General features: G+C 45.0%; 2 protein-coding genes across 3 annotated transcripts; both read right to left on the bottom strand.

The window, feature by feature from the left end:
• Positions 1-506: 506 nt before the first annotated feature.
• Positions 507-3,389, bottom strand: Lime1 (Lck interacting transmembrane adaptor 1). 2 transcript variants are annotated; one of them, XM_005074546.4, is made up of 6 exons: positions 3,270-3,389; positions 1,811-1,930; positions 1,580-1,637; positions 1,428-1,509; positions 981-1,330; positions 507-883 (listed from the first exon to the last, which is right to left on the bottom strand). In XM_005074546.4, the coding sequence occupies exons 2-6, from the start codon at positions 1,906-1,908 to the stop codon at positions 680-682; spliced, it is 792 nt and encodes a 263-aa protein (XP_005074603.1). In that variant the 5' UTR covers positions 1,909-1,930; positions 3,270-3,389; the 3' UTR covers positions 507-679. The 2 variants fall into 2 exon arrangements, with proteins under 2 accessions (XP_005074603.1, XP_021085451.1); XM_021229792.2 differs by lacking the exon at positions 3,270-3,389 and adding an exon at positions 2,717-3,183.
• On the bottom strand, positions 3,326-24,559 carry Zgpat (zinc finger CCCH-type and G-patch domain containing). Its single transcript, XM_005074547.4, has 6 exons — positions 23,771-24,559; positions 5,649-5,782; positions 5,262-5,417; positions 4,431-4,550; positions 3,937-4,342; positions 3,326-3,741 (listed from the first exon to the last, which is right to left on the bottom strand). Exons 1-6 carry the CDS (start codon positions 24,349-24,351, stop codon positions 3,603-3,605), a joined length of 1,536 nt encoding a protein of 511 aa, XP_005074604.1. The 5' UTR covers positions 24,352-24,559; the 3' UTR covers positions 3,326-3,602.
• Positions 24,560-24,571: the final 12 nt, after the last annotated feature.

Below are 24,571 nucleotides of genomic sequence, written 5' to 3'. Positions count from 1 at the left end.
GCTCAACTTCTCCAGCTGACAGCCTTGACTGGGACGCCCTGAGCAAAACCCTGCAGCTGGAGGGCTGGTTCCTCCCTGCTCCCCCACCTCCTGCCCCCTCCAGGACTCCATGTATGGTGAGCTATCAGAGCTAGGAAGGGGTTGCACCTTCTTGACTGGCCTCCTGGGAGCAGATTCTTTAATGCCAGAAGGTCTACCTCCACCTACTTATGTAACCTCAAGGGTTGGTGGCAGAGGCTCCTGGAGGATCTGAGGGCCCAGATCCCACTCTTCCAACTGGCTGTGCTGTCCCAGACCCTCCAGCCTGGGAAACCACCACAGCAAAGGGCTTGTTTGCCTTTTTTCCCCCCCACCCACTGACTTCTGAGTCTGACAACCAGGTCATGGCCTCGGGGACCAGGTATGAGGAAACTCTCCGGAAGATCAGAAAGGGACATCTATAACCCTTCTGGGAAACTCACACTACAACCTTTACAGCTTTCAAAAAACGCAACCGAGAGCCAACATTATGTGACAGAGGTTTAATCAGGCCACAAGGACTGAACCTGAAATGTGTGCTGTCAGCTGTGGCGGTGGAAGGACAGAGAAGGATCTGCAGTCAAACCCTGCTGCGGCAGAAGCCTGGGTATCCTTCCTAAGTCGATGCGTGTCAATAAACAGGATGTGAACCCTCCACTGCTCAGGGGCCCATCTCCCTGATGCTTTCATACACATTTTCTAAGGGATCTTGGTTGGTATCTTGGCCCCTGAGAGCGATGGCCTCATATTCCACATCACTCCCAAGGGCCACAATTGCTCTCCCACCCCGGGGGTCCGGCTGATCTGTGACAGGTCTTGGGTCTCTCCTTTTAGGCTTGCAGACCCTGGAGTACAGCAGATCCACCTGGAGAGAGGAAGCAAACCCAGGAAGGGACTGGCGTTGTCCTCTGCCAAGGGTGGGCTCAGTCCCGTCTACCCTACCCTACCCAGGCTCACTTTACCTGAGGAACTGGGATCATCTTAGATTCTTGGCAGCCCTGCTCTGTCTCTTTGCGCTTCTGGATGCAGGCATACTCCGCCACAGGCCCAAGCTTAGCACAGCTAATGGTCAGCCGTGTTCCAGCCCACACCACAGGGCTAGCAGCCAGGCTGGCCCTGGGAATTGCAGCCAGCCCCACATTGGAATAAGTGGCCTCAGGGCTAGTAGAAGGTGCAGTTGCAGGGGCAGCAGGAGGGGCCCTGGGCAGCTGCCGAGGTGGGAAGGCAGAGGGGGTTACCTGAGACCTGGTGCTGCCCCTGGATGCCTCCAGCCAGTGTGGGTGCAGGAGATCCATGCTGGCAGGCCGTGGGGCTAGGGATAAGATCAAGGCAGAGGTCACTGAGGGGCTAAGGCAACAGGACTGGCCCCAGTGGGCCAGCCCTACATTAATGGCCTCCCAGGAGCTCACCTATGCTGGAGCGAGTGCCTTGGCGAAGCTCGTGCAATCTGGTGTCAGACTTGCTGAGGGAGCGGGTCTGTCTCAGCAGTGACTAGGGGCAAGGAAGGCTGGTTGATTCCCTGCTGTCCCTGCCCTGACCCCAGGGACAGTCTGGCACTCACCATTTCCACTGGTATCAAACTGCCCTGCAGCCCAGTTTGTTGCCTTTGAGCCCGCTTCCTGGGGGCAAGAGTGCCGTTAGTCCAGTAGGCAGAGGAAGGTGCAGGGGTGATCAGAGATGCTGGCCCAGGCTCAGTGTGGAGGCACATGCAGAACCCTCATATGGACTTCTCTGTTGTGACTTCTGACTCTGAGCCATGCATGGCGAGGGCAGACAGAACCCAGGCACATACCTGTGACAGGCTGTGCACAGTGCCCACAGCCAGAGGAGCAGGGAGAAGCACCCCAGGAGCAAGAGGGCTAGTGGGGCTGGAGGCACTGGTGGCCTCATCTTGTAAAGCAGGAAAGGGGACCTGGGGACAGAAGAGATGAGCGCTGGGGGCTGACTGAGGGACCAGTGCACATCTGCAGCTCTATGTGCACATCTTGCCCAGACGGTGGGTTCTTCTTCTTCCCTGGTTGACTCAGCACACCGGAAACCCCCAGGCCTTGCATATTTGCCCTGCCCCACAGGCACCCGCCTTTTCTTCTCTGGCTAGGGTTCCCGGTAAAAAGGTGAGGCCCTACCCACTCCTTTCGTTATCTGAGATGGCTGTGGGGATGGAAGAGCATGGCCAGAGCAGCTACAACCTGAGCTGTACTGTAGCTCAAAGCCATTACCTGGAGGGAATCTCTGACACCACTCTGACTTTGAGCCACAGACCACAGACGGCACCTCCAGCCACCACTGCCCAGGAGTGACCCCTTGTGTCAGGTGATGTTCTTAGATTACTCACTACAGAAGCTAAGCACTGGGAGCGGGGAGGATCACTGAACATGAGTAGCTGTTATGTAGGCCAAGTACCCCACCCTACTCCTCCCTTCCCAGGATCCCTGCTTCTCCTGGAGTTGCCCTTAGGGGAGCTGATTAGGGGCTCACCCAAGAGGTGAGCAAAATGAGGGTGAACGGTCTTCTGAGGTGCCGGCCTGTCTGTTCAAGCTTGGGGTGTAGACATCTTACACAGAGGGGGTCAAAGTCAACTAACCTGGCTACAGCCAAGTCTCAATGGCCTGGTCAGGCAGGGCCTATCCTTCCTAGACCCCAGGGCATGGAGAGGCTTGGGGACTGGCCCAGGATGGGGGATGGGGCAGGCACTTACCAAGGCCACAGTGGGGCTGCTGCTTGGCCCTGCCTAGGACAGCCAGGAAGGTCTTTGTGGGCTGCTGGTGAGCTCCCCACCTCATTTCCTGTGTCTCTCAGAGCACCTCCCAGCAGCTGCACAGCTCTTGCGCAGTTGCTCCCACGGTCTCTGCTCCCCTCCTCACGTCTCATCATAGGCAAATACCACAAAACTAGCACAAAACCCCACCACAGTGAGGCAGACGCTCATGAATGGGGTGGGCATCGCAGGTCAACTGGATGGATTATCAGTGGCAACTGAAAACCAGAAATGAACCCCAAACCCACTTGAGTCAGGCCTGCCTGCTTTCATCACTGATTGATAGTGTCCCCAAAGGTGCTTCTACCTCCTATACCCTACCTGTTTGTGAGTGCTGGGCACTGAAGGGCCACCCTAAGATCTTACCCACTTGGGCAGAGAAGGGAGGAGAGGGAAGATGCTCCTCCTTTGGACTCTTGGGCCTTAGATAGAGGCAGTGGCCTCATTTGGGACGCCCTCACCCCCAGTCCACCTGTCTGTTGCCAGGACCTACTCAGATCCATTTGTCCCCAGAGATCCTGAAGCCAGTTGAGTCTCCAGTGAGAGAAATTGTGATGAAATCACTTTAATGTCCTCACTACGGAGATACCCCAAGACACTGGTAGATGGGCTTGGTGGTCAAATAAGTGTTCAAAATCAACCCTGACACCCCATGTCTACTCAGTAGTATTCATACAATTAGGCTGACAAGGCTGAATAAGGGACAGCCTTGGAATGGGCTGACCCCTCTTCTAGGTGCTGTTTCTGTGTCAGGATGACAGCTGTCTTTCTGCCAAGGCAGTTTGGAGTTGTTCCCAGGGCTCTGTCCACGATATAGGCAGGGATGCTAGAACTCTGTCATCTTCCTGTGGGTATCTGCCTTCCGCTGCTCCTTCTTTAGGCTGGCTTCTTGAGCACGCAGCTGACCCAGCTTCCGCTGGGCTCCCTCCAGCTTCTCCTGCAGATGGGCTGTTGCCATGCTGTGCCTAGGGAGAGCCTGCTGGTCAGCATTATCTTATGGCTCCCCACTACCAGGCCCCCAGCTGCTATGGCCAATGCCCGTTCTCTAATATTTAGACCACCTCAGACTCAGGGGCTACTGAGATCAGGTGACCTTTAGCAGGCATCCTGTGGGCATAGCCACTGGAGCCCATACTGCCTCAACTGGACCCCACACATACCGGCCGGCATTCCGGGTTAGGGCCTCCTGGATGCCCCGGATGTCCCGTTGGGTCCTCTCGATCTTCTCCTCAGTCTGGAAGAGCTGCAGAGTCAGAGCCTGCTTGGCACTTTTGCTGGCATGATACATGTCCTTGTTCCTTTTTCCTGGAGTGTCCACCCCAGCATCTGGAGTCCCAGGTGCCTGGCTTTGCAGCTTTTCATTCAGAAAGTCAAACACATTCCGAGGGGGTGGGCGGCCCTCAGGTCTACCACCACTCCTCCGACATCGTGGAGGCCTATTGGTCCCAGCCTGGCCTCCCTTTGTCTTCTTCTGTAGTATCTCTGTGCACTGGTCCAGTGATTTCCCTCTAGGCAGCACTACGGCGTGGATGGGCTCCACTCGGCCTTCTGCATGCCGACCCAAACCTGGGAAAGACAGGGCCTTGTCCTACCTCTGCCAGAGTCTTAGGCTATGTTGAGGCATCCCTCCCGTCTGAGGACAGTACACACTCACCCTTGCCAAACTCATAGCCCATCTTGATGAGGAGTTTGGAGCCAATGCCCCGTGTGTGTACCTCCCAACCAGCAAAGGCAGAACTGCAGGTCCCGGCGTCCACGGTGTTTGGTTCCACCACTGCAGGAGACAGAGGACTCCAAGTAGTGGGTTCTAGCCAAGGCTACCCAAGAACTCAGGTCCTACGTAGGGCCTGATCTCCTGGATTTCTGGCCCCCTCAGGTTCCTCAAGCATGCTGTGGACAGTCCTGGCAATGCTTCAGCTTACTATCTGCCACCATGGATAGGAGCTCAGAAACTACCAATTCACATCACAGGTTCCCCGAGACACCTTCCTATCTTCATCCTAACCAATCTCTCAGGAGAATTATATACTACCTAGTTTCATTTCCTGGACTCTCTATTTTACGTGAACACATTTTCCATCTGCCAAAATCTCTTCTCCTCTACTACCAGGCACACAAGCTCTAAGTCTGGGAAGCCATCTGAAGAAGTCACCCTTTCCTACACTCTACATTCAGTTACTTCCTGTGACTCCTTGGCAGATCTAGCACCAACATTCCCTTCTCTCTGACAGTGTGGTGCCATCTTGCTTCAGGGAGTTCTGACTGTTACATATGATCATTGTGTCTGTTTCTTAAAGGCAAAAGCCAGGTCTTGGGTCTTACCCAGGCCCATCACACACTCTCTGGTCCCTTGGGCCCTCTCCTGTAGATTACCATGCTAAGCTTCTCACTACATCACTTGTTCTACAATTATCCTGACAGCTGGGTGCCTGTCTAGGTCTATTCCCGCACCAGCCTGGCTTCTGGGCACTGATTTCTGCCATACCTCTGGCATAGCTGGAGTCACTGGCATCACCACTGTCTGAGTCAGATGACTCTGTAGCCTCAGTGCGCAGAGGAGGCAGGATGCTGTCGCCCTCTACCACAGCCTCCTTCAGCAGCAGTGAGTCAAACTTAACAGTATAGTAGCCATTGTCCACATCTAGGGTGACAGAGACAGGCTGTAGGTTAGCAGCTTTATGGGCTGGGCAACCAGTCAGGAGCAAAGTGAGAGACAGGAAGGGAGGGGGCTTGGGGAAAAGACAGACTTGCTCCTCTTGGGCCCAGATGAAGTCAAAGCCCAACCCAGAGGAGGTGGAAAATGCCTATAAGAATAATAGTGAGGATGTCTCAAAAAGGGTCCCACCAGGCAGGCCCTTGTAGGCCATCTCACCAGTGATCCGTGCTGGGTGCCAAAGGCCATCCTGGTGCTTGGCCAGACACGCAGAGCCAGTCTGTAGTAAGCTCAAGTCTGGATCCTGGAAAGGACGCAGCTCATCCACAGAAACCACCTGCCCATGGGAGAACCTGTAGATGTAACCACAGGAGGCAGTGGCTTAGACATGGTCCGTTAGGAGCGAGTAAGCCAAGAATCACAAAGACCATCAATAGGGCACTGCCTATAATGGAGTAAAATTCAAGAACGCAAGACAGGAACACCAGCAAAAACATCTACACTTTCATGCCTATGGATTTATAGACACATTTCTCTCTCACATACATACACATTCATACATTCTCACTCACATACAAATACATAGGCACTCTCATACTCTCTCATGCATATACATACACATAATTTATGTACATATACACCTGCATATCCATATATACAATCTCTCTCACACACGCATGCACATACTACCATATACCTATGCCCACTAAACACATGTGCCCATGCATATAAATGCATAGAATGTACCCCCCCATATATATATATATATATATATATATATATATATATATATATATATACACTCTAAAATAACACACACATATACACACTGGAGTTTTCTCTCTTAGGACACACAGGGCTACTTTGGGGAGATGGCTTGTGTTTCTATCAGCTTTCTAGGTTAGGGGGACAATGTGGCAGAGAGCCTTGTGACTATAGCTCATCAGCTCTCACCAAACATGATGCTCTTGACACTAATATTCAAGGCAGGTGTGTTAGATATTGGGAAACATTGAGTCTGCCCTGGGAATGAGTACTTGGAAGCCCAAGGCAGGGTGATCATGAGTTTGAGACCAGCTGGGGCGACACAGAGAGATCCTTTCTCAAAAATTGAAACAAAAACTCGGAGAACTTAGTTACAACAAAGGTGCTGTGTCTTTTATATATCAGTGCATCTGCAAAACTAAAACCAAAACCAAATCTGACAGAAAACAAAGAGGAAATGTGGAGACACAGAAGACTGCAGCCAAGAACTCTGCCAAATAAAGGCATGAAAAAAGCTAACTACCAACTACCACTACATGCCATCATTTCAGACAGGAAGTTGTTTTAACCTCAAAAGAGCAGCTGAGGGGATTCACTCCGGGATAGCTGAGGCCTTCTTCATAATCAGTAATGAGTGGGTAGGGAAAGAGGGAGATGAACAGAGAAAAGGTCAGAACTTGCCATAGCTCACACCTACAGCCTCTGCTACCACATGGTCAGGCCAGGATTCCAGGAAGTACCTTCTCACACAAACTATCTTAGACCTACAGCTAAATGGCATCAACAGCTGTAAGACTGTGCCACCAAAGTACAGTAATGACTGAGAACCAAAAGGTTTGATCCCTGGGACTCAGATGGCAGAAGGAAAGAACTGATTCCCACAAGCTGTCCTCTGATTCCATGCTCTCATAGTGGCACTTTCATATGCCTTCATATGAAACAATAAGTATTTTTATAGATAGTTATGAACCACCATGTGGTTGCTGGGAATTGAACTCGGGACCTTTGGAAGAGTGGCCAGTGCTCTTAACCACTGAGTCACCTCTCCAGCAGTAAGTATTTTTAAAGGGGACTGAAGAAATGGCTCAACAATTAAGAACACCAACTGATCTTATAGAGGACTCAGGTTCAATTTCTAGCACCCACATGGTGCCTCACAGCCACCTGGAATTCCAATTCCAGATGATCCAATACCCTCTTCTGGCTTTTGCAGGTACCAGGCATGCAAGCAGTGCACAGACATACATGCAGGCAAAACATCCATACACATTAAAAAAAAAAACAATAACAAGGAAAACAACAGCAAAACATGCTTAGGATCAGAAATGTTTCCAATTTGTATTTTTTTTTAAAGATTTATTTATTTATCACATATGCAGTGTTCTGCCTACATGCCAGAAGAGGGCACCAGATTGAATTGTAGATGGTTGTGAGCCACCATGTGGTTGCTGGGAATTGAACTCAGAACCCCTGGAAGAGCAGTCAGTGCTCTTAACCTCTGAGCCATCTTTCCAGCCCTCCAATTTGTATTTTTAAAAAATATTAGTGGTATCATATTAGTGTTCAAAAAACTTTGGATTTGAAAGGACTAGGATGCTGGCTCAGTGGGTAAGAGTGCTCACTGTGCAAGTGTGAGGACTCAAGTTTAAATCCCCAGTGCCCACATAAAAAGGTGGATATGGACCTGAATGGCTAGAACCCTAGTGCTTGATAGAAGACAGAGACAGGAGGATTGTTGGGACTTTCTAACCAAAAACATGAGAGCTCCAGGCTGAGAGACCCTGTCTCAAGGAATAAGGAAGAAGTGATAGAGGACACTCAATGGCCTCCTCTGCTTGCACACACAAAGTTAAAAAAAAAAAGTTTTATGGTGGCGCGCACCTTTAATCCCAGCACTCGGGAGGCAGAGGCAGGTGGATCTCTGTGAGTTTGAAACCAGCCTGGTCTACAAGAGCTAGTTCCAGGACAGCCTCCAAAGCCACAGAGAAACCCTACCTGGAAAAAAAAAAGTTTTAGACTTTGGAACATTTCAGATTTTGGATTATTTAGAATAGATGCTCCAGATGTATATATATTTTTAATCCAATAAGTGCTTCTAATAAAGGATTTTAAGGAAGTAATAGTGTTTGCAAAGATTTAGCTACAAAAATTATTTTTCATTTTTAAAGTTTTACTTAATTTTAATTTATGTACATGTGACTGCTTGTCTCTATGCATACCACATGTGTGAGGTGCCCTCAGAGACCAGAAAAGGTATTGGATTATCTGGAACTAGAGTTGGTCCAGAAGTTGAATTTAGCAGACTTCAAAGCAGATCCATAAGTGGCATATACCTTTAATTCCAGCACTAGGAGGCAGAGACAGACCGATCTTTGAGTTTAAGACTAGCCTGGTCTACGGAGTTCCAGGACAGCTGGGGCTACACAGAGAAGACCTTTCTTGAAAAACCAAACCAACCAACCAACCAACCAACCAACCAACCAAACCCACTCATATCTGGTAAAACAAAATACAAGTCCACAAATCTAAGACTACTGTTCTATTGCTGTGAGATACTATGACCAAAACAACTCGTTTTCTTTCTTTCTTTCTTTTGTTGTGTTTTGTTTTGTTTTTGGAGACAGGGTTTCTCTGTGGCTTTGGAGGCTGTTCTGGATCTAGCTCTTGTACATCAGGCTGGTCTCGAACTCACAGCAATCCGCTTGCCTCTGCCTCCCAAGTGCTGGGATCAAAGGCATGCGCCACCATTGCCTGGCTCAAAACAACTCTTAAAAGCATTTGCTGATGGAAACCGGAGCAGATCCACAGGCGAGCACTGAGCCAAATCCTGGAATCCAGTTTCAGAGAGGGAGGAGTGATGAACAAAGGGTCAACACCATGCTGGGAAAAACCACAGAAACAGCTGACCTGAGCAAGTTGGAACTCATGAACCCCAGTCTGACCAAGCTGGGAAACCAACACAGGACCAAACCAGGCCCCTTGAATGTGGTGTCAGCTAGGAGGCCTGGACAATCTATGGGGCCTCTGGCAGTGAAACCAGGATGTTTATCCCTAGTACACAAACCCGGACATCGGGAGCCCATTTCCCATGGACAGATAATCTCTTAGCCTAGATACACAGGGGAGGGCCTAGATACACATGGAAGGCCTCACTCTCCCTGGGAAGTAGATGGGGGATTGGATGCGTAGGGAGCATGGAAGGATGGGAGGGAGAGGGAACTGGGATTGATATGTAAAATAAGATTTTCTAATTTAAATAAAATCTATTAAAAAATAAGAAAGCATTTAACTGGGGACTTGTAGCTTACAGTTTAAGAAGGCTAGTACATTATCATCATAGCACTAAGGCAGTAATTGCAAGCTTTATATCCTGATCCACAAGCAGGAAGGGAGGCAGACACACACACACACACACACACACACACACACACACACGGCCTGGCTTTTGAAATCTCAAGACCCACTCCCCCAGGGACATGTCTTCTCCAACAAGGCCACACCTAATCCTTTCCAAATAGTTCATCAACTGCAGACTAAGCATGCCATTCTTACTCAAATCACTGCACTTACTAAAGACCCAGTGGGACAAACACAAAAATAACATCTAGACAAGTCATAAACTGGTAAGGAAAGCCAAAGACAGAAAACCTTAAAAACAGCAAGAGGGAGGGGTGTGTTCTTCACATATAAGGAAATACAGTTTGACAGTAACTTATCACTAGAAACCATGGGTGAGGATGTAGTTTAAGAGTACAAACACTTGTCTAGCATGTGTGGTGTTTGACCCAACATGGAGTATGGGTGTGCCTTGTTCTCCTTCACTGACATCTCAGAAGCCTTCTTCTCCTATGCTGTTTCAAAAACCTCCTCAAACTAAAATAAAATGACCCTCCCTTCTACTTCTTGGGCATCTATCTTCCTGACTCCCTCTTACTCTATGTTTTTTTCTTAATAATCTTTTTTTTTCTTTTTCCGAGACAGGTTCAGGAAGGGACCCTGACTCAAAGGAATAGGCAGAGTGATAGAGGACACCTGGTGCCCTTTCTGGACTCTGATGTATGTGTAAGGACTACATGCATGCGCCATCACGCCAGGTTCATACAGTCCTAGGGACAGAACCTAGGCTTTTATGCATGCTAAGGAAGCACTCTATCAATTATGCTACATCCTCAGTTCCAAAGATGCAACTTTTTTTTTTCCGAGACAGGGTTTCTCTGTGTTGCTTTGGAGGCTGTCCTGGAACTCTCTTTGAAGACCAGACTGGCCTCAAACTCACAGAGATCTGCCTGCCTCTACCTCCTGCATGCTGGGACCAAGGGCATGCACCACTGCCTGGCTCAAAGATGCAACTTTTAATAGTAATAGTAAACAGATGAGTTTATACAGGATAACCTTTTTTAAATTATTGATACTAAATTGGTAGTGATGCAAACTATACTGTTATAAATTTAAGAGATTAACCATATACCAGAGTAACTATTTTTTTTTTCGAGACAGGGTTTCTCTGTGGCTTTGGAGGCTGTCCTGGAACTCACTTGGTAGTCCAGGCTGGTCTCGAACTCACAGAGATCCGCCTGCCTCTGCCTCCTGAGTGCTGGGATTAAAGGCGTGCGCCACCAACGCCCGGCTTAGAGTAACTATTAAGGAAATAAAGGGACTGGAGAGATGGTTCAGCAGTCAAGAGTACTAGCTGCTCTTGCAGAGGACCTGGGTTCAATTCCCAGCAACCATATAGCCGCTCACAATTGTCTGTAACTCTAGTCCCAAGGGACTGATGCCCTCTTGTGGCCTCAATGGGCACACACGTGGTACACAGATAAACATGCAGGCAAAATACCTATACACATAAAAGTAAGTTAAATAATAAAAACGAAAATAAAAAGTATGCAGAAAAGTGAACTGGTAAGAGAAAAAGGAAACAATAAAGATAGTAACAAACAAATGACAAACAGAAAACAAATATTTTCCTTCAATAGTCACTACTTGGGTTAAACACTAAAAGGCATTGATTAGGGGGTAGAGATGGCTCAGAGGCTAAGAGCACTGACTGTTCTTCCAGAGGTCCTGAGTTCAATTCCCAGCACCCACAAGGTAGCTCACAACCATTTATAATTACAACAAGCTGTAATGAGACGACTCTTCAAACTCAGGAAGACAGCAAAACAGTGGAAAGCAAACACTGCAGATGTGGAGAAGCTGGTACCCTGAGCTCTGCTGTGGCCAAGAAAAACAGTACACCTAATTGTGAAAGTTTGGCAAAGGTGATCCAGGAATTTCTCTACTATCATAACATATATTTTTAAGGATAAAATGACAAGTTTGAGGCCTAAACTATGTAAGACCCTGCCCCTCCACCCCCCAAAAATATTTGAAACTACCTAATGGAAGAGCACATTTCTGAGAAGATCATCTTAAACCAATCCACATCAAGACAGACTGTGAAGCTGAGCGGTGGTGGTGCACACCTTTAATCCCAGTACTTGGGAGGCAAAAGCACGTGAATCTCTCTGAGTTCGAGGTCAGCCTGGTCTATGAAGTAAGTTCTAGGACTGCCAGAGCTGTTACACAGAGAAACCCTGTCTCGAAAAACCAAAAAAGAAAAGAAAAAAGATATACTGTGAAAACCACTAAAATTTATTTATTTATTTATCTATTTGTTTATTTTTGATTTTTCGAGACAGGGTTTCTCTGTAGGTTTGGAGACTGTCCTGGAACTCTCTTTGAAGACCATGCTGGCCTCAAACTCACAGAGATCCGCTTGCCTCTGCCTCCTAAGTGCTGGGATTAAAGGTGTGTGCCACCACTGCCTGACAAAACTACTAAATTTTTAATGTTTGTTTTCTTTTTAATCATGTGTATATGTGTTTGTCTGTGTGGGAAAACGTGCACATGTACGTAAAGGTACCTGCGGAGGCAGAAGAGGGTATAGGATCCCCTGCAGCCAGAGTTGCAGTTGGTTGTGAGCCATGCAACGTGCATGCTAGAAACAGAAGTAAGGTCCTCTGCAAGAGCAGCAGGCACTCGACCATGCAGCTATCTCTCTAGCACCTAAATTACTAACATTTAAACAAATAGACACATGGGAGCAAAGAATTTTTTTTCTTTTAAAAAGGAGAGAATCTTTATAGGGCATTGGTGGCACACGCCTTTAATCCCAGCACTTGGGAGGCAGAGGCAGGTGGATCTCTGTGAGTTTGAGACCAGCTTGGTCTATAAGAGCTAGTTCCAGGACAGCCTCCAAAGCCACAGAGAAACCCAGCCTTGAACGCCCCCACCAGACAAAAAAAGAATGGGGGAAAGGAAGTGACTAGTGAGATGACTCAGCAGTTAAGAGCACTTGCTACTCTCGTAGAGGACCCAAGTTCAGTTCTCAGCACCCATATCATGCATCCCACAGCCTGTAACTCCAATTTCTGAGTATCCAATGCCCTCTTCTGGCCTCTGCAGGCACCTGCACATGTGCAGACACAAGACACAGATACACACACACATTTGGAAGTTGACTCCCTCGCCCTTAAGAACCAGATCCTAAGATGAAAAACCAAACATGTGATCTAGGTGAGGCTGAGTAAGAACACAGTAGTCATTAAAAATACTATTTTTTACCTACATTATACATGCTACGTTCACATAAATATACACATCACCAACATTTGCTATTTCTGCCCTAGAAAGGACTTCAAAACAGTGTCTGGTCAATGGTAATCAGCAACGTGGCACCCTTTTGTGAAGGGGAAGCAGAGCAAGCACATTTGGGCAGGAAGTTATGTGACCCAGACAGTAAGGAGACAGCCAGTGTCAGCTGGCTCAGATCAGGATAGGAAAGCCTAACTGAAGAGACCCCACAGGCCAAAACTGGGGCAATATGAAGCTCAATGAGGATTAGAACTGTAATGGAGTAAGATCCATCTAAAAAGGGAGTGGTGGCACGTCTTAAATCCCAGCACTTAGGAGGCTGGGGCAGGCATATTTCATTAAGTTTGAGGCTAGCATGTTCTACAAAGCTAGTTCCAGGCTAGCCAGGGTGTTACACAGAGAAACCTTGTCTTGGGAAAAAAAATCCAATCAATACATTTAAATCTATGAATTTATAAGGCTATTACTATTTTCTGAGACAGGGTCTTAACTACATAGCCCAGGCTGGCCTTAAATTAGCAGATTTTTAAAAACGTTTTATTTATTTATTTATTTTTGGAATTTTTTAAGTATCCTAAATGCTAGAACTATAGGAATGCACCACTTTTCCAGTGAAGATATCATGTTTAAGAACAGCCAGGAAAAATAAGATTGTTTCTAATTTAAATAAAACAAAAATAAGCCGGGTGGTGGTGGCGCACGCCTTTAATCCCAGCACTCGGGAGGCAGAGGTAGGCGGATCTCTGTGAGTTCGAGGCTGGGCTGGACCGATAGCCTCCAAAACAATACAGAGAAAATCTGTCTCGTAAAAACCAAAAAAAAAAAACAAAAAAACAAAAAAAAAAACCACACACACATATATATAAATATATATAAAGAATATTCAGAAGTGTGGAAGTACACAACTTTATTTCCAGCACTCCATAGGCAGGGGCAAGTTGATCTCTGTGAGTTTGAGGCCAGTCATATAGCCTATAGTAAGTTCCAAGACAGCTGGGGATACATGTAATAGAGACTCCATCTCTAAATAAACAAACAAAAATAAATTGTCTTGGAAAATAAGTAAACAAAACAGAAACATCCAGCATTTATCTTCTCTTTCCTATATGAACTGTACTACTATGTAACCAAACTGTGAAAAATTTCCCCTTTCACTCAGGTTAACAAATGATGCCTCTGCTACAGGATATTTGATCACACTGTGAACCCCGAGATTGCCTTGTTTACTGGAGGAAACTGTTTATAGCTCTGCCCTAGTACACATCTTCAGTCAAAGAGCTTTCTGTTTATAAATAGGATAGAATAAAAACAACATTCCATAGGTCAAGAGATGGAGCAATCAACCAGTTGACTGGAAGTAGCCACAGGGAGTGGAGGGTAAGTCAGGAGGTGGGAGAGAGGAATGCACAGGAAGAAGAAAGGGAGGGAGATCCTGTTGGAGTTTGTTTGTTTGAAACAGAGGAGGAAAAGCTCTCTTTCTGGGATGACAACAGAAGAGGAACTAGCAGGTTTTCACCCCAGCATCTGACTCCCGACTCTTTACTGATAAAATAGAATGGTTGATAAAACAGAACAACATTTGGTGCTCCAATTAGTGACTGCACGACCACACAGTCAGGGAAATTACTCCAGTGTCAAACAATGAGTGACGAGAAGTCATCAGATTTAGTAAGACACCTGGGAAGTCCTTAAGGAGAGAGTTAAGTATATTAAAAGGAAAAATCTTTCCCATGTTAAGGACGGGGTGTTAGGACCCTGTAGAGTGCTACTTTAGATAAATGATTTAACTGAGATTGACATAAAACTGATTATAAGTACCATCAGTCTGGCAATTCATATTTTATCCTTCACAGCCATAGTGGTTTCTTTGTGCCAAGTATGAAAAGTTGAAAGATACAAGCATTAGAAAGACTTAAATGAAAGTAAGGAAAAATACTCAGACACAGACAGAGGAGCTTAGTCAAGAACCAACAGTGTCACCACATGATGAAAATGAAGAGGGATGACCCAAGGTTATTAGAAACCAACTTTAGTTTATCCAGTTACTATACAAGAACTACCCGGAGATTATAGAAACCCCCAAGGCTATCAAGCAGTTAATGGGATTATATAGAAATATTAGATTTGAGAAGATTTAAAGCAGCAGCCATCTAATATGGTATGTATTCACCCTATGTGAAACAGAATTCATGGGCAGAATTATCCCCCAAGACTGGAGAGATCAGGCAACAGCAATATTGGAAGCTGGTTTTCAGATAAAAGGGGAACACGGTAGGAAGAGGAAGCTAGGGCCATAGAAAAATGATACAGGGCTAGAGACATTGACATTCCCAAGAACAGCTGCTAGCTGAAGGCCAATATGCTGAATTGGCCTTAAATTTGATGATCAAACCTTGGCACTAAGTCATTTAGCAGTTTTAAATGCTTGGGGCAAGGTTGAAGAATCAGGAAAGAGAGCCAAGTCATTTACTAAAATTATACAAGGCCCAAAAGAAGCCTTCACTGTTTTTTTTTTCTTCTCCAGAATGCAAAAGGGTAATTAGGCCCTTAAAGGCAAGATCATCACCAATAGATAAATGAATCAGAAATATAGCCAAGGGCTTGAGAGATGGCTCAGAGGTTAACAGCACTGGCTGCTCTTCCAGAGGTCCTAAGTTCAATCCCAAGCAACGACATGGTGGCTCACAACCATCTGTAATGAGATCTAGTACCCTCTTCTGGCCTACAGGCATACATGCAAGAAGAATACTGTATACATAGCAAACAAATAAATCATTAAAAAATATAGCTGATATTGGATCTCAAGCTTATGATGCTACTCTGATGGAAGTAACTTCAAAAAGTTTTAAGAAAAATCAAAATGTCAGTTGTTTTAATTGTGGCAAGCAAGGACATTTGAAAGGGGATTGTAGGCAAGTTGTTCTAAGAAACAATGTTTTTTCTAGAGATAACCCAAACAGAAGGCTCCAGTTTTCTTGGAGAATGCAGAAGGTATGGCAAAAGCCAGCATTAGACTAATGAATGCAAATCAACAAGAGACAGGCAAGGTAACCCTTTGCCTTCTGGAAATGCACTAAAGGGCCCCCGTATCAAAATCAATTCAATCATCCCCTGTCAGCTTCAGAGAAACTCATCCACAGAGCAATTAAAAGACTAATGCCTGTTGTTAAAAACAGACACTGCTCTGGATGTGATCAAGGACAGAACAGCTTCAGTAGATAGAATAAAAGAATTCAAGAGAAAACAAGTTTTTTGGCAAACTGATGATCAGAGAACAAAGGTAAAAATACAAAAAAATGGTAGTGCAATTGTAGGTTTGGTAGACACAAGGGAAGATGTAAAAATAATTTCACCAAAATCTTGACATCCAGAGCAGGCTCTTCAGGTAGTAAATACTCAGGTTCTGGGGATTGGAACTTTACCTCAGGAAAAACAAAGTACAAGAAGGACAAATAGGAAAATTAATGCATATGTGGCTAATATAGACATGAATTTATGGGGACATGATTTGTTGCAGCAATGGAAATCACAGATTAACATTCCTCCAATCTCAGAAACAAACCATAAAACAATGCTTCTGAGAAGAATATTAAAAGGTATTGTCAAGAACAATTGCAGACCATTCAGGTTGTTCATAAGCAGAACACAATAGCTGTTGATCTTTCAAAGATGCCAAAAGCCCTGCCTTTGAAACGGTTAACTGACAAACCTGTGTGGGTGGAACTATGGCCTTTGACATCAGAAAGATTACAGGCACTAGAATGGCTGGTACAGGAGCAGCTAAACACTAGAGATACTAAAGAATTGACCAGTCCTTTGAATTCTCCAGTATTTGTCATTAAAAAGAAGTCTGGAAAATAGAGAATGTTAGCAGATTTAAGAGCTATAAATTAGGTGATTCAGCCAATGGGCTCCTTCCAGACTGGAATTCCCCTGACTTCTTTTTTTTTATTATTTTGGTTTTTCGAGGCAGAGTTTCTCTGTGGCTTTGAAGCTGTCCTGGAACTCGCTCTGTAGACCAGGCTGGTCTTGAACTCACAGAGATCTGCCTGCCTCTGCCTCCCGAATGCTGAGATTAAAGGCGTGTGCCACCACCGGGCCGGCTTCCCCTGACTTCTATATTACCTAAGGGATGGTCTACTCTATGATTGATTTTAAAGACTACTTTTTTAATTCTACCTTTGCAAGAACAGGATAAAGAAAAATTTGTTTTCACAATGCCTACTTATAATACGCAACCTGTTAAAAGGCATCAGTGGAAAATTTTTCCACAGTTAATGCCAAACAGCCTCACCTTGTGTCAATGTTTTGTACAATAGCTATTAGAAATAATTCATAAAGTTTCCTCAATCTAATGTTTATCATTACATGGATGATATCTTACTGGCTGATTTAGACACAGATACCTTAGAAAAAGTGTTTGATGAAGTAGAGAATTTTGCCTTGCTGGGGGTTACAAATTGTTCCTGAAAAAAATAGACAGAGAAGGGGAGATCCTATCAATTATCTAGGCTAGAAGACAGGCTTACCAATAAACAAACAAACAAACAAACAAACAATTTAACCACAAAAAGTAAAAATCAAGAGAGATCAATTACAAACTCTTAATGATTTTCATAAATTGCTGGGATGTATTAACAGGTTACGGCCTACAAACTGCATTAATTAATCAAGCACTATTTATTTCAACCCTTACAAGATGATAAGAGCTTAAAAAGTACAAGAAAATTTTCAGTTGAGGCTAAGAGAGAATTGGCTCTGGAAGAAAAGAAATTACAGAATGCACATGTGGATCAGTTGGATCCAGAATTGGATTGTATTTTAGTTATTTTTACCTTCTACTCATTCTCCCACAGGAATTCTTATGCAGAGAGAAGATGTTATCTTAGAATGTATATTTTTAGCACACAGAGTAAAAAAAAAAATTAAAGACCTATATAGAATAGATTTCTGAATTGATTCTGAAAGAAAAATGAGACTTCATCAATTAGCAGGAATAGACCCTGCAGAAATTGTGGTACCTTTTATTAATGCTGAAATTGCCTCATTTTGGGCAGAAAATAAACATTGGCAAAGAGTCTGCAGTAATTTTGGGGGAGAAATTAACAATAAACATCCCAAAAGCAAGAGAATTCCATTTATAAAAATAAACAATTGGACTCTCCCTCATGTAGTAAAAGGATACCAAGTTCTGGAACCCCTACATTCTATACTGATGAAAATAAATTAGGAAAGGCAGATTATGAGTCAGGAAAAATAAAGTGACTCAAAGCCCTCATACTTTATTTCAAAAATAAGTTACAGCCATCCTTATGGTATTATATTTTCCTGAATCTTTTAATATACTTACTGACTCAGAATATGCAGAAAGAGGTGTTACATATTGAAACTGCTGAACTTAATTCTGAATGGCTCAGAATTATATTTATCAAACTACAACAAGTAATCAGAAATAGAAATCATCCCTTATACATCACATCCCATGCAGGTCTACTAGGCCCTCTAGCACAGAGTAATGATGAAATTGATTAGCTCTTAATAGGAAATGTGCTACAACACTCAGAATTTCATAATAGACACCATGTTAACAGCAAAGTTTCAAAGAAAGATTTTTCTATCACTTGGCAACAAGTCAAAGAAATTATAAGGAAATGTCCCATTTTTTCTTTGTGTAACAAAACTCTATTACCTGCAGGAAGTAAGTCGAAAGGTACCTAAAGAAATGAAATTTGTCAAATGTATGGGTTTCATTTTGCAGAGTTTGCAAAATTAAAATATGTGTACCATACCATATATACACAGTCAGGATTTCAGTGAACAATGGCTTTAAGTTTGGGAAAGGCTGATTCTGTAAGTATCCATTTATTAGAAGTCATGGCCATTATGAAAATAGCTGTACAAATTAAGACTGACAATGCTCCAGCACATTACAGGTATGGCACACAATCCTACAGGAGAAGCAGTTACAGAAAGATTTAATTGCAGCTGGGTGTTGGTGGCACACGCCTTTAATCCCAGCACTCGGGAGGCAGAGGCAGGCGGATCTCTGTGTGTTCGAGGCCAGGCTGGACTGACAGCCTCCAAAACAGAGAAACCCTGTCTCGTAAAAACCAAAAAAAAAAAAAAAAAGATTTAATTGCACTTTAAAAGATATGCTTAATAAACAGAAAGGGATAATAAAGACCCCCCCCCAGAGAGAGATTACACAGGTTATTTATTAATTTTAAATATTTTACATGCTAATGAAAAAGGAACAACAGATGTGGAGAGATACTAGATAGCAGAAAAAAACTTCAGAATTATATCAGTCTGATATTTTAAAGATATGTTGACCTCAGAATGTATACTAGAATATGTGTTACATTGGGGAAGAGGTTTTGCCTTCACTTCACCTATGAAGAAACACTGTGGATACCACTGAGATTCATAAAGATTAGATTTCAGCTGGGTGGTGGTGGCACATGGCTTTAATCCCAACACTTGGAGGCAGAGGCAGGCGGATCTCTGTGAGTTTGAAGTCAGTTTGGTCTACAGAGCAAGTGCCAGGACAGGCTCCAAAGCAATACAGAGAAACCCTGTCATGAAAAACAAAACACCCAAAAACACCAAACAAAAACCAAAACCATAAAGATTAGATTTAAACAGAAGAGACCTTCTGAATAGGAAAGGTGATACTTCATCAGACAGCTTGATCATTCAATCCAGACTAATTTATAAATCCTAATGCCTTTCATTTGGTCAGGCATGAAAAAAATTTTTTTTAAATTTTTGAATGACAATTTACCAAAGGCATACTTGCCTTACTGATGTGAAAGAAAAAAATGGGCTTTCTTAAACCACATGTCTTAATTCCATGTTAGAATGTCAGATTGTACATTGCCATGTAGCCCACACCATCTTAGACATCAGCTCTTGATCTTCTTCCTAAATAAATATGACATTTTTTGTTGTTTGGTATTAAAAACACAGTTAAGATATTTAAGATTTTTTTTACTAAAGTTCAAAACTTGTTTTCTAAATTTCTGAGAGTTGTAGTGATTTGTGGCTAAGATAAAATATTTGAGCAGGTTGGTGATAGCCCATGACTTTAATCCCAGCAGAGATCAGTGAGTTATGGATGTTTGTCATCATCACTTAGGGGGATTGGTTATAAACTGTTACTGGTCATGATCAGGGAGAAAGCTGAATAAAGGAGATTAGATTCAGGAATCTTTTTCTGAAGGGAAAAAGAGAGATATAGTATAGAAATGATGGAATAAAAGGGTAGATTGTTAAATCTACTTTTAAACAACTGTTACTCTCAAACATTTTACATTGGTATGGATGTACGTATATCTTTAAAATATCAGATTGATATAATTCTGCAGTTTTTTTCTGCTATCTAGTATCTCTCCACATCTGTTGTTCCTTTTTCATTAGCATGTAAAACTCCCAAGTCTGTTCTGTAGCCCTGATTGATCAGCCCCCTCCCCTTCCCCTCTTCTTTTCTGCAGCACTGCATTAAATCTTGCCTAGCTGTAACTTCTTGTGTCTGCTTGGGATGATTTGGAGCCTCAGACCACAACAGGCTAAGTGCCATCATCCACCTCCAGCCTCTTCTGCCACCAGGCTCTACGCAAACAATGGACACCTTCGAGGTTCCCCAAGAAGATAGTGGGACCCTGCAACGGTGAATCCACCTGGACTGTCGTAACACCACTAAGCTGACAAACACCATACAAAGATCAGCTTCAGACTAAAAACTGCTCAGGAAATTCAAAATCCTAAGACTGCCAAATACAGTGAAGCTAGACATTGTGGAAAGCTCAGCAGAAATAGCTTCATTACTGTAAACATTTTTTTAAAACTTATGTGGAAAGTTTAATTGGGGGAAGGTAAGGGAGTAAGGGAAGGGAAGAGAGACAAGCAAGAAAGAGGCAGACAGCTGCCTCCTCAGAGAAACAGCAGAAAGAGTGTAAACAGTTTTACTGTGTTAAAACCTTTCTTTTTTATTTAGACAAAAGGAGGAAATGTTGTGGGATTTGATCACATTGAACCCTGAGATTTCACCGTTTACTGAAGTAACCTGCTTCTAGCTGTGAAGTGGCTCAGCCTTAGTACATACCTTTAATCCAGGAGCTTTCTGCTTATTATAAATAGGATAGAATAAAAGCAACATTCCATAGGTCAAGAGGTAGCGCATCAACCAGTTGATAAGAAGTAGCCACAGGGAGTGGAGGGTAAGTCAGGAGGTGGGAGAGGGGAATGCACAGGAAGTAGAAAGGGAGGGTGATCCAGTTGGAAGAGTTTTTTGAAAATGAGGTATGAAAAGCTCTCTTTCTGGAATGACAACAGAGGAGGAAGCAGCTGGGTGCTTTCTCTGCCTCTCAAGTCTTTATTGATAAAATAGAATGATAGAGCCTTAGCCTAACACAACATGCCTTCTGGTAAATTAATTGCTCCTACTTGTACTGATGGGGTTGGAACAGTTTGAGTAGGTGATGTGATCTGGTTGCTAATCCACTGGAACCACAGCAACAAATGTGGTCCTTTAGCATATATGCTGACTGATGAGTCAAGGTGGCTGATTCTCCAATAAGAAAAGAGTTAGGGCAGAAAGACCTGGAGAAGTGCATAAATGGCTAGATTCAGCTACAATCAGGTTTAGAAAATGGACAGTATTGAACTATGATGTCTACATCACAGTGACACCTGAGATATATGCTACAAAAACACAAGAAGCACTTGTTATAAAAAGTTTTGAATCCCAGCACTCGGGAGACAGAACAGATGGATCTCTGAGTTGAGGCTAGGTCTACAAAGTGAGTTCCTGGACATCTAGGGCTACAGAGAAACCCTGGCTCAAAAAACAAATAACAAAAAAACCACACACCAACAACCCCCTCATCCTGCCCCCCCCCAAAAAAGTTGTTTTGTCTATTGGAGAGAGATCGAATCTGATGCTTGTTAGGGAATCTGGGGTGGCTGGCAAATGGCAGCTGTGATATGAGCTTGACAGCTACAGTTCACTTTATAACAGTTCTCTATACTCAAGTTCCTATATCGGAATTTATTTTACAACACACAGTAAACAAGTCTACCTGTGCCCCTTCAGGGTAGGTCCAAGGTCTGCATTCTATTCCCACCACAGAGAAGATTATACACTGGAAACACATACACCAAAGTTATGCTAATACAGGTGGAGTTAGGGATAGACTGATACTTAACATTTTTTTAAAATTTATTTTTAAGAATCTAAAGCAAATTCAAGAAAACAACTCATTAGTCCTGGATGGTGGTAAAGACGGTGCCAGATGTTTTACAGTCTTTTAGTTCTGCCCTAAAATTGATACCACAAGCAGCTCCAGATGAAGTGGTCTCAGGGCCAAGCAACACTGTACCAATTACTTATTGCCTTGGTGTCTGTCTCTCCATCTATAAAATGGGGTGGGGGCTGACAAGACAGTTTGACAAGTAAAGGTGCTTACTGCCAAACCTGATGACCTGAATTCAATCCCCAGGGCCCACATGGTTCTTCAGAGAACCCACACTCAAAAGCTGTCTTTGGACCTACACATAAGCACCGCGGCATATGCATGTGCACATAAAAATTATATAAATTGGGGGTGAGTGCAGGGCCTACCTATAGGGTTCCTGCACAGAGCAGTGAGCATATGCCAATCAGAGAACGCACTCAGAGGTATTAAATCTCTCATCACAGGGCTTCCTACATAAAGGCTATGGCAAATAAAGCAACACGTGTGTTCTTGGAGAAAACCCGTTGAGCACACTGATCCCTCATGCACCTATCAGCATGAGAAGGAAGGAGACAGAGCAAAGGGACATGTCAAGTCTACTAGGATCTAAAAAAGAGTGCAGAGCCAAGCTGGGTAGCACATGCTTGTAATCCTGGCCCTTGGGAGGTATAAGCAAGAGGTGAAGGCAGGAAGATCAAGAATTCAAAGTCATCCTTGGCAATACACGGGGTACAAGGCCAGCTTACGCTACATGAGATCCCATCTTAAAGAAAAGATAAAGAAATAAAACGCACAAGAGTATAGATGTAACCATGGAAGTAAGAGCTTAAAGTGATGCAAGGGAACCACAAACCAAGGAATACGGGTGGTCTCTGGAGGCTGGAGAGATGGCTCAGTGGTTAAGAGTACGTGATGTTTTTGAGGAAGACCCAAATGGTTCACCGCCGGCAGCAACTCATGTGTCAGGAGATCCAACACCTTCTTTTAGCCTCCTCAGGCACCTGCACTCAAGTACACATGCCTATTCACACACACACACACACACACACACACACACACACACACACACACACACACTTAAAAAAGAAAATAAATACACAGAGCTAGGGAAATGGCTTGGGGGTTGGGAGTATACTGCTCTTGCAGAGGACCTGAGTTTGCTTTCAAGGATCTATGTTGGGTGACTCATAAACACCAGGACCTCCAGCTCTGGAACGGTCAACACCTTCTTCTGGCACCTGTATTCATGTTCACATACCCACACAAATACACATAAGCAAAAGTAAATCTTAGCTAGAAGTGGTGGCCCACGCCTTTAATCCCAAGCACTTGGGAGGCTGAGACAGGTAGATCTCAGAGTTCGAGGCCAGACTGGTCTACAGAGCAAACTCCAGGACTACACAGAGAAACTCTGTATCAAAAAGGGAGAGAGAGAGGGAGGGGGAGAGAGGGAGGGGGAGAGAGGGAGGTAGAGACAAGCAGAGAGACAGAGAAGAAGGAGGAGGAGGAGGAGCAGGAGGAGGAGGAGGATGGAAAGGAAGGGATGGGAGGGGAGAGAGACTGTTAAATAAAGCTTGTCAGCCACCTGAAGCTCGCCCTTCTCTTTTATCAGTTCTGCGGGATGGACAACAAGTTGTGAAGGCGGCAGGCCACAGCAGTGGTCCTGCCGGAGTGCCCCTCGTTGCTAGTAGCAGAGGGCTTTACCTGCAGTTCTCCTTGAAGCGGCATTTTCCCTCCAGGAAGAACGGGCAGGGCTTCAGGGACTTGTGGGTAGGGTACAGGTAGAGCACGCGAACGCATGCCGAACCATCCTCTGCCTCCTCAGTGCCCACAATCATTGCGTTGTGGTACTCTAGCGTGCCCCAAGCGCTGTGGTAAGGGGCATTCACTTTAGTACCGCTCAGCTCCTCCTGGTCTGGATCCTCCTCGTCTTCCTCCTGTGTAGGGGAGGTGGGTCCCGGCTGCACCTCGCTCCCAGGGACCGTCTCCGAGTCATCCCCGCGGGCGACGGGTGCCTCCCCTTCCTCCGCCACAGCCTTCTGGAAAGCCAAGTACTCAGCATCCTCCTCTGCTTGGTGCTCCTGGTCCACCGTAGCCAGCAGCTTGCTCTTCCTGACCGACAACAGGCTGGCCTCGGTGAGCTCAATCAATTCCTTCAGATCGCCCTGCAGCTGGCGCAGGTCCGCCAGCTCCGAAGCGTCCAGGCCAGCACCAAGGGCCAGCTCTACCTGCCCGAGCTGGGCCCGGTAGGTCTGCAGGGCAGTCTCCAGGTTGTCCTCGTCCATGCCTACACCGCGCAGACAAGTTTCGGAACCGCTAAGGCAGACGAGACCTGAGGGAAGAGCAGCCGGCGGGACTCAGGACAACGCCGCCCCGCGGCCGCCCGAGAGGCTGAGGAGGACCTCGGCGCTGCCAAGGGATACTGCAAAGTATCCCACCGGCGTCCTCTGAGGTCCGCAGCCCCGCCTCCCGCCGGTGCTCGCAGCCTACAAGGGCTTCCGGCCG

The sequence above is a fragment of the Mesocricetus auratus genome, unplaced genomic scaffold, assembly GCF_017639785.1.
Source record: "Mesocricetus auratus isolate SY011 unplaced genomic scaffold, BCM_Maur_2.0 Super-Scaffold_100028, whole genome shotgun sequence".
Taxonomy (NCBI): Eukaryota; Metazoa; Chordata; class Mammalia; order Rodentia; family Cricetidae; genus Mesocricetus; species Mesocricetus auratus.
Note: the sequence above shows the minus strand (reverse complement) of the source record. Positions and strands in the feature narration are given on the sequence as shown.

Coding starts and splice junctions, on each gene's coding strand:
- Lime1 (XM_021229792.2), bottom strand. CDS start 2,892: ATGATGAGACGTGAGGAGGGGAGCAGAGACCGTGGGAGCAACTGCGCA. Junction 1,638..1,810: donor CTGTGCACAGCCTGTCACAG/GTATGTGCCTGG, acceptor TCTTGCCCCCAG/GAAGCGGGCTCAAAGGCAAC. Junction 1,331..1,427: donor AGGCACTCGCTCCAGCATAG/GTGAGCTCCTGG, acceptor TCTTATCCCTAG/CCCCACGGCCTGCCAGCATG.
- Zgpat (XM_005074547.4), bottom strand. CDS start 24,351: ATGGACGAGGACAACCTGGAGACTGCCCTGCAGACCTACCGGGCCCAG. Junction 5,418..5,648: donor GCACCCAGCACGGATCACTG/GTGAGATGGCCT, acceptor CTGTCACCCTAG/ATGTGGACAATGGCTACTAT. Junction 3,742..3,936: donor CTAACCCGGAATGCCGGCCG/GTATGTGTGGGG, acceptor GGCTCTCCCTAG/GCACAGCATGGCAACAGCCC.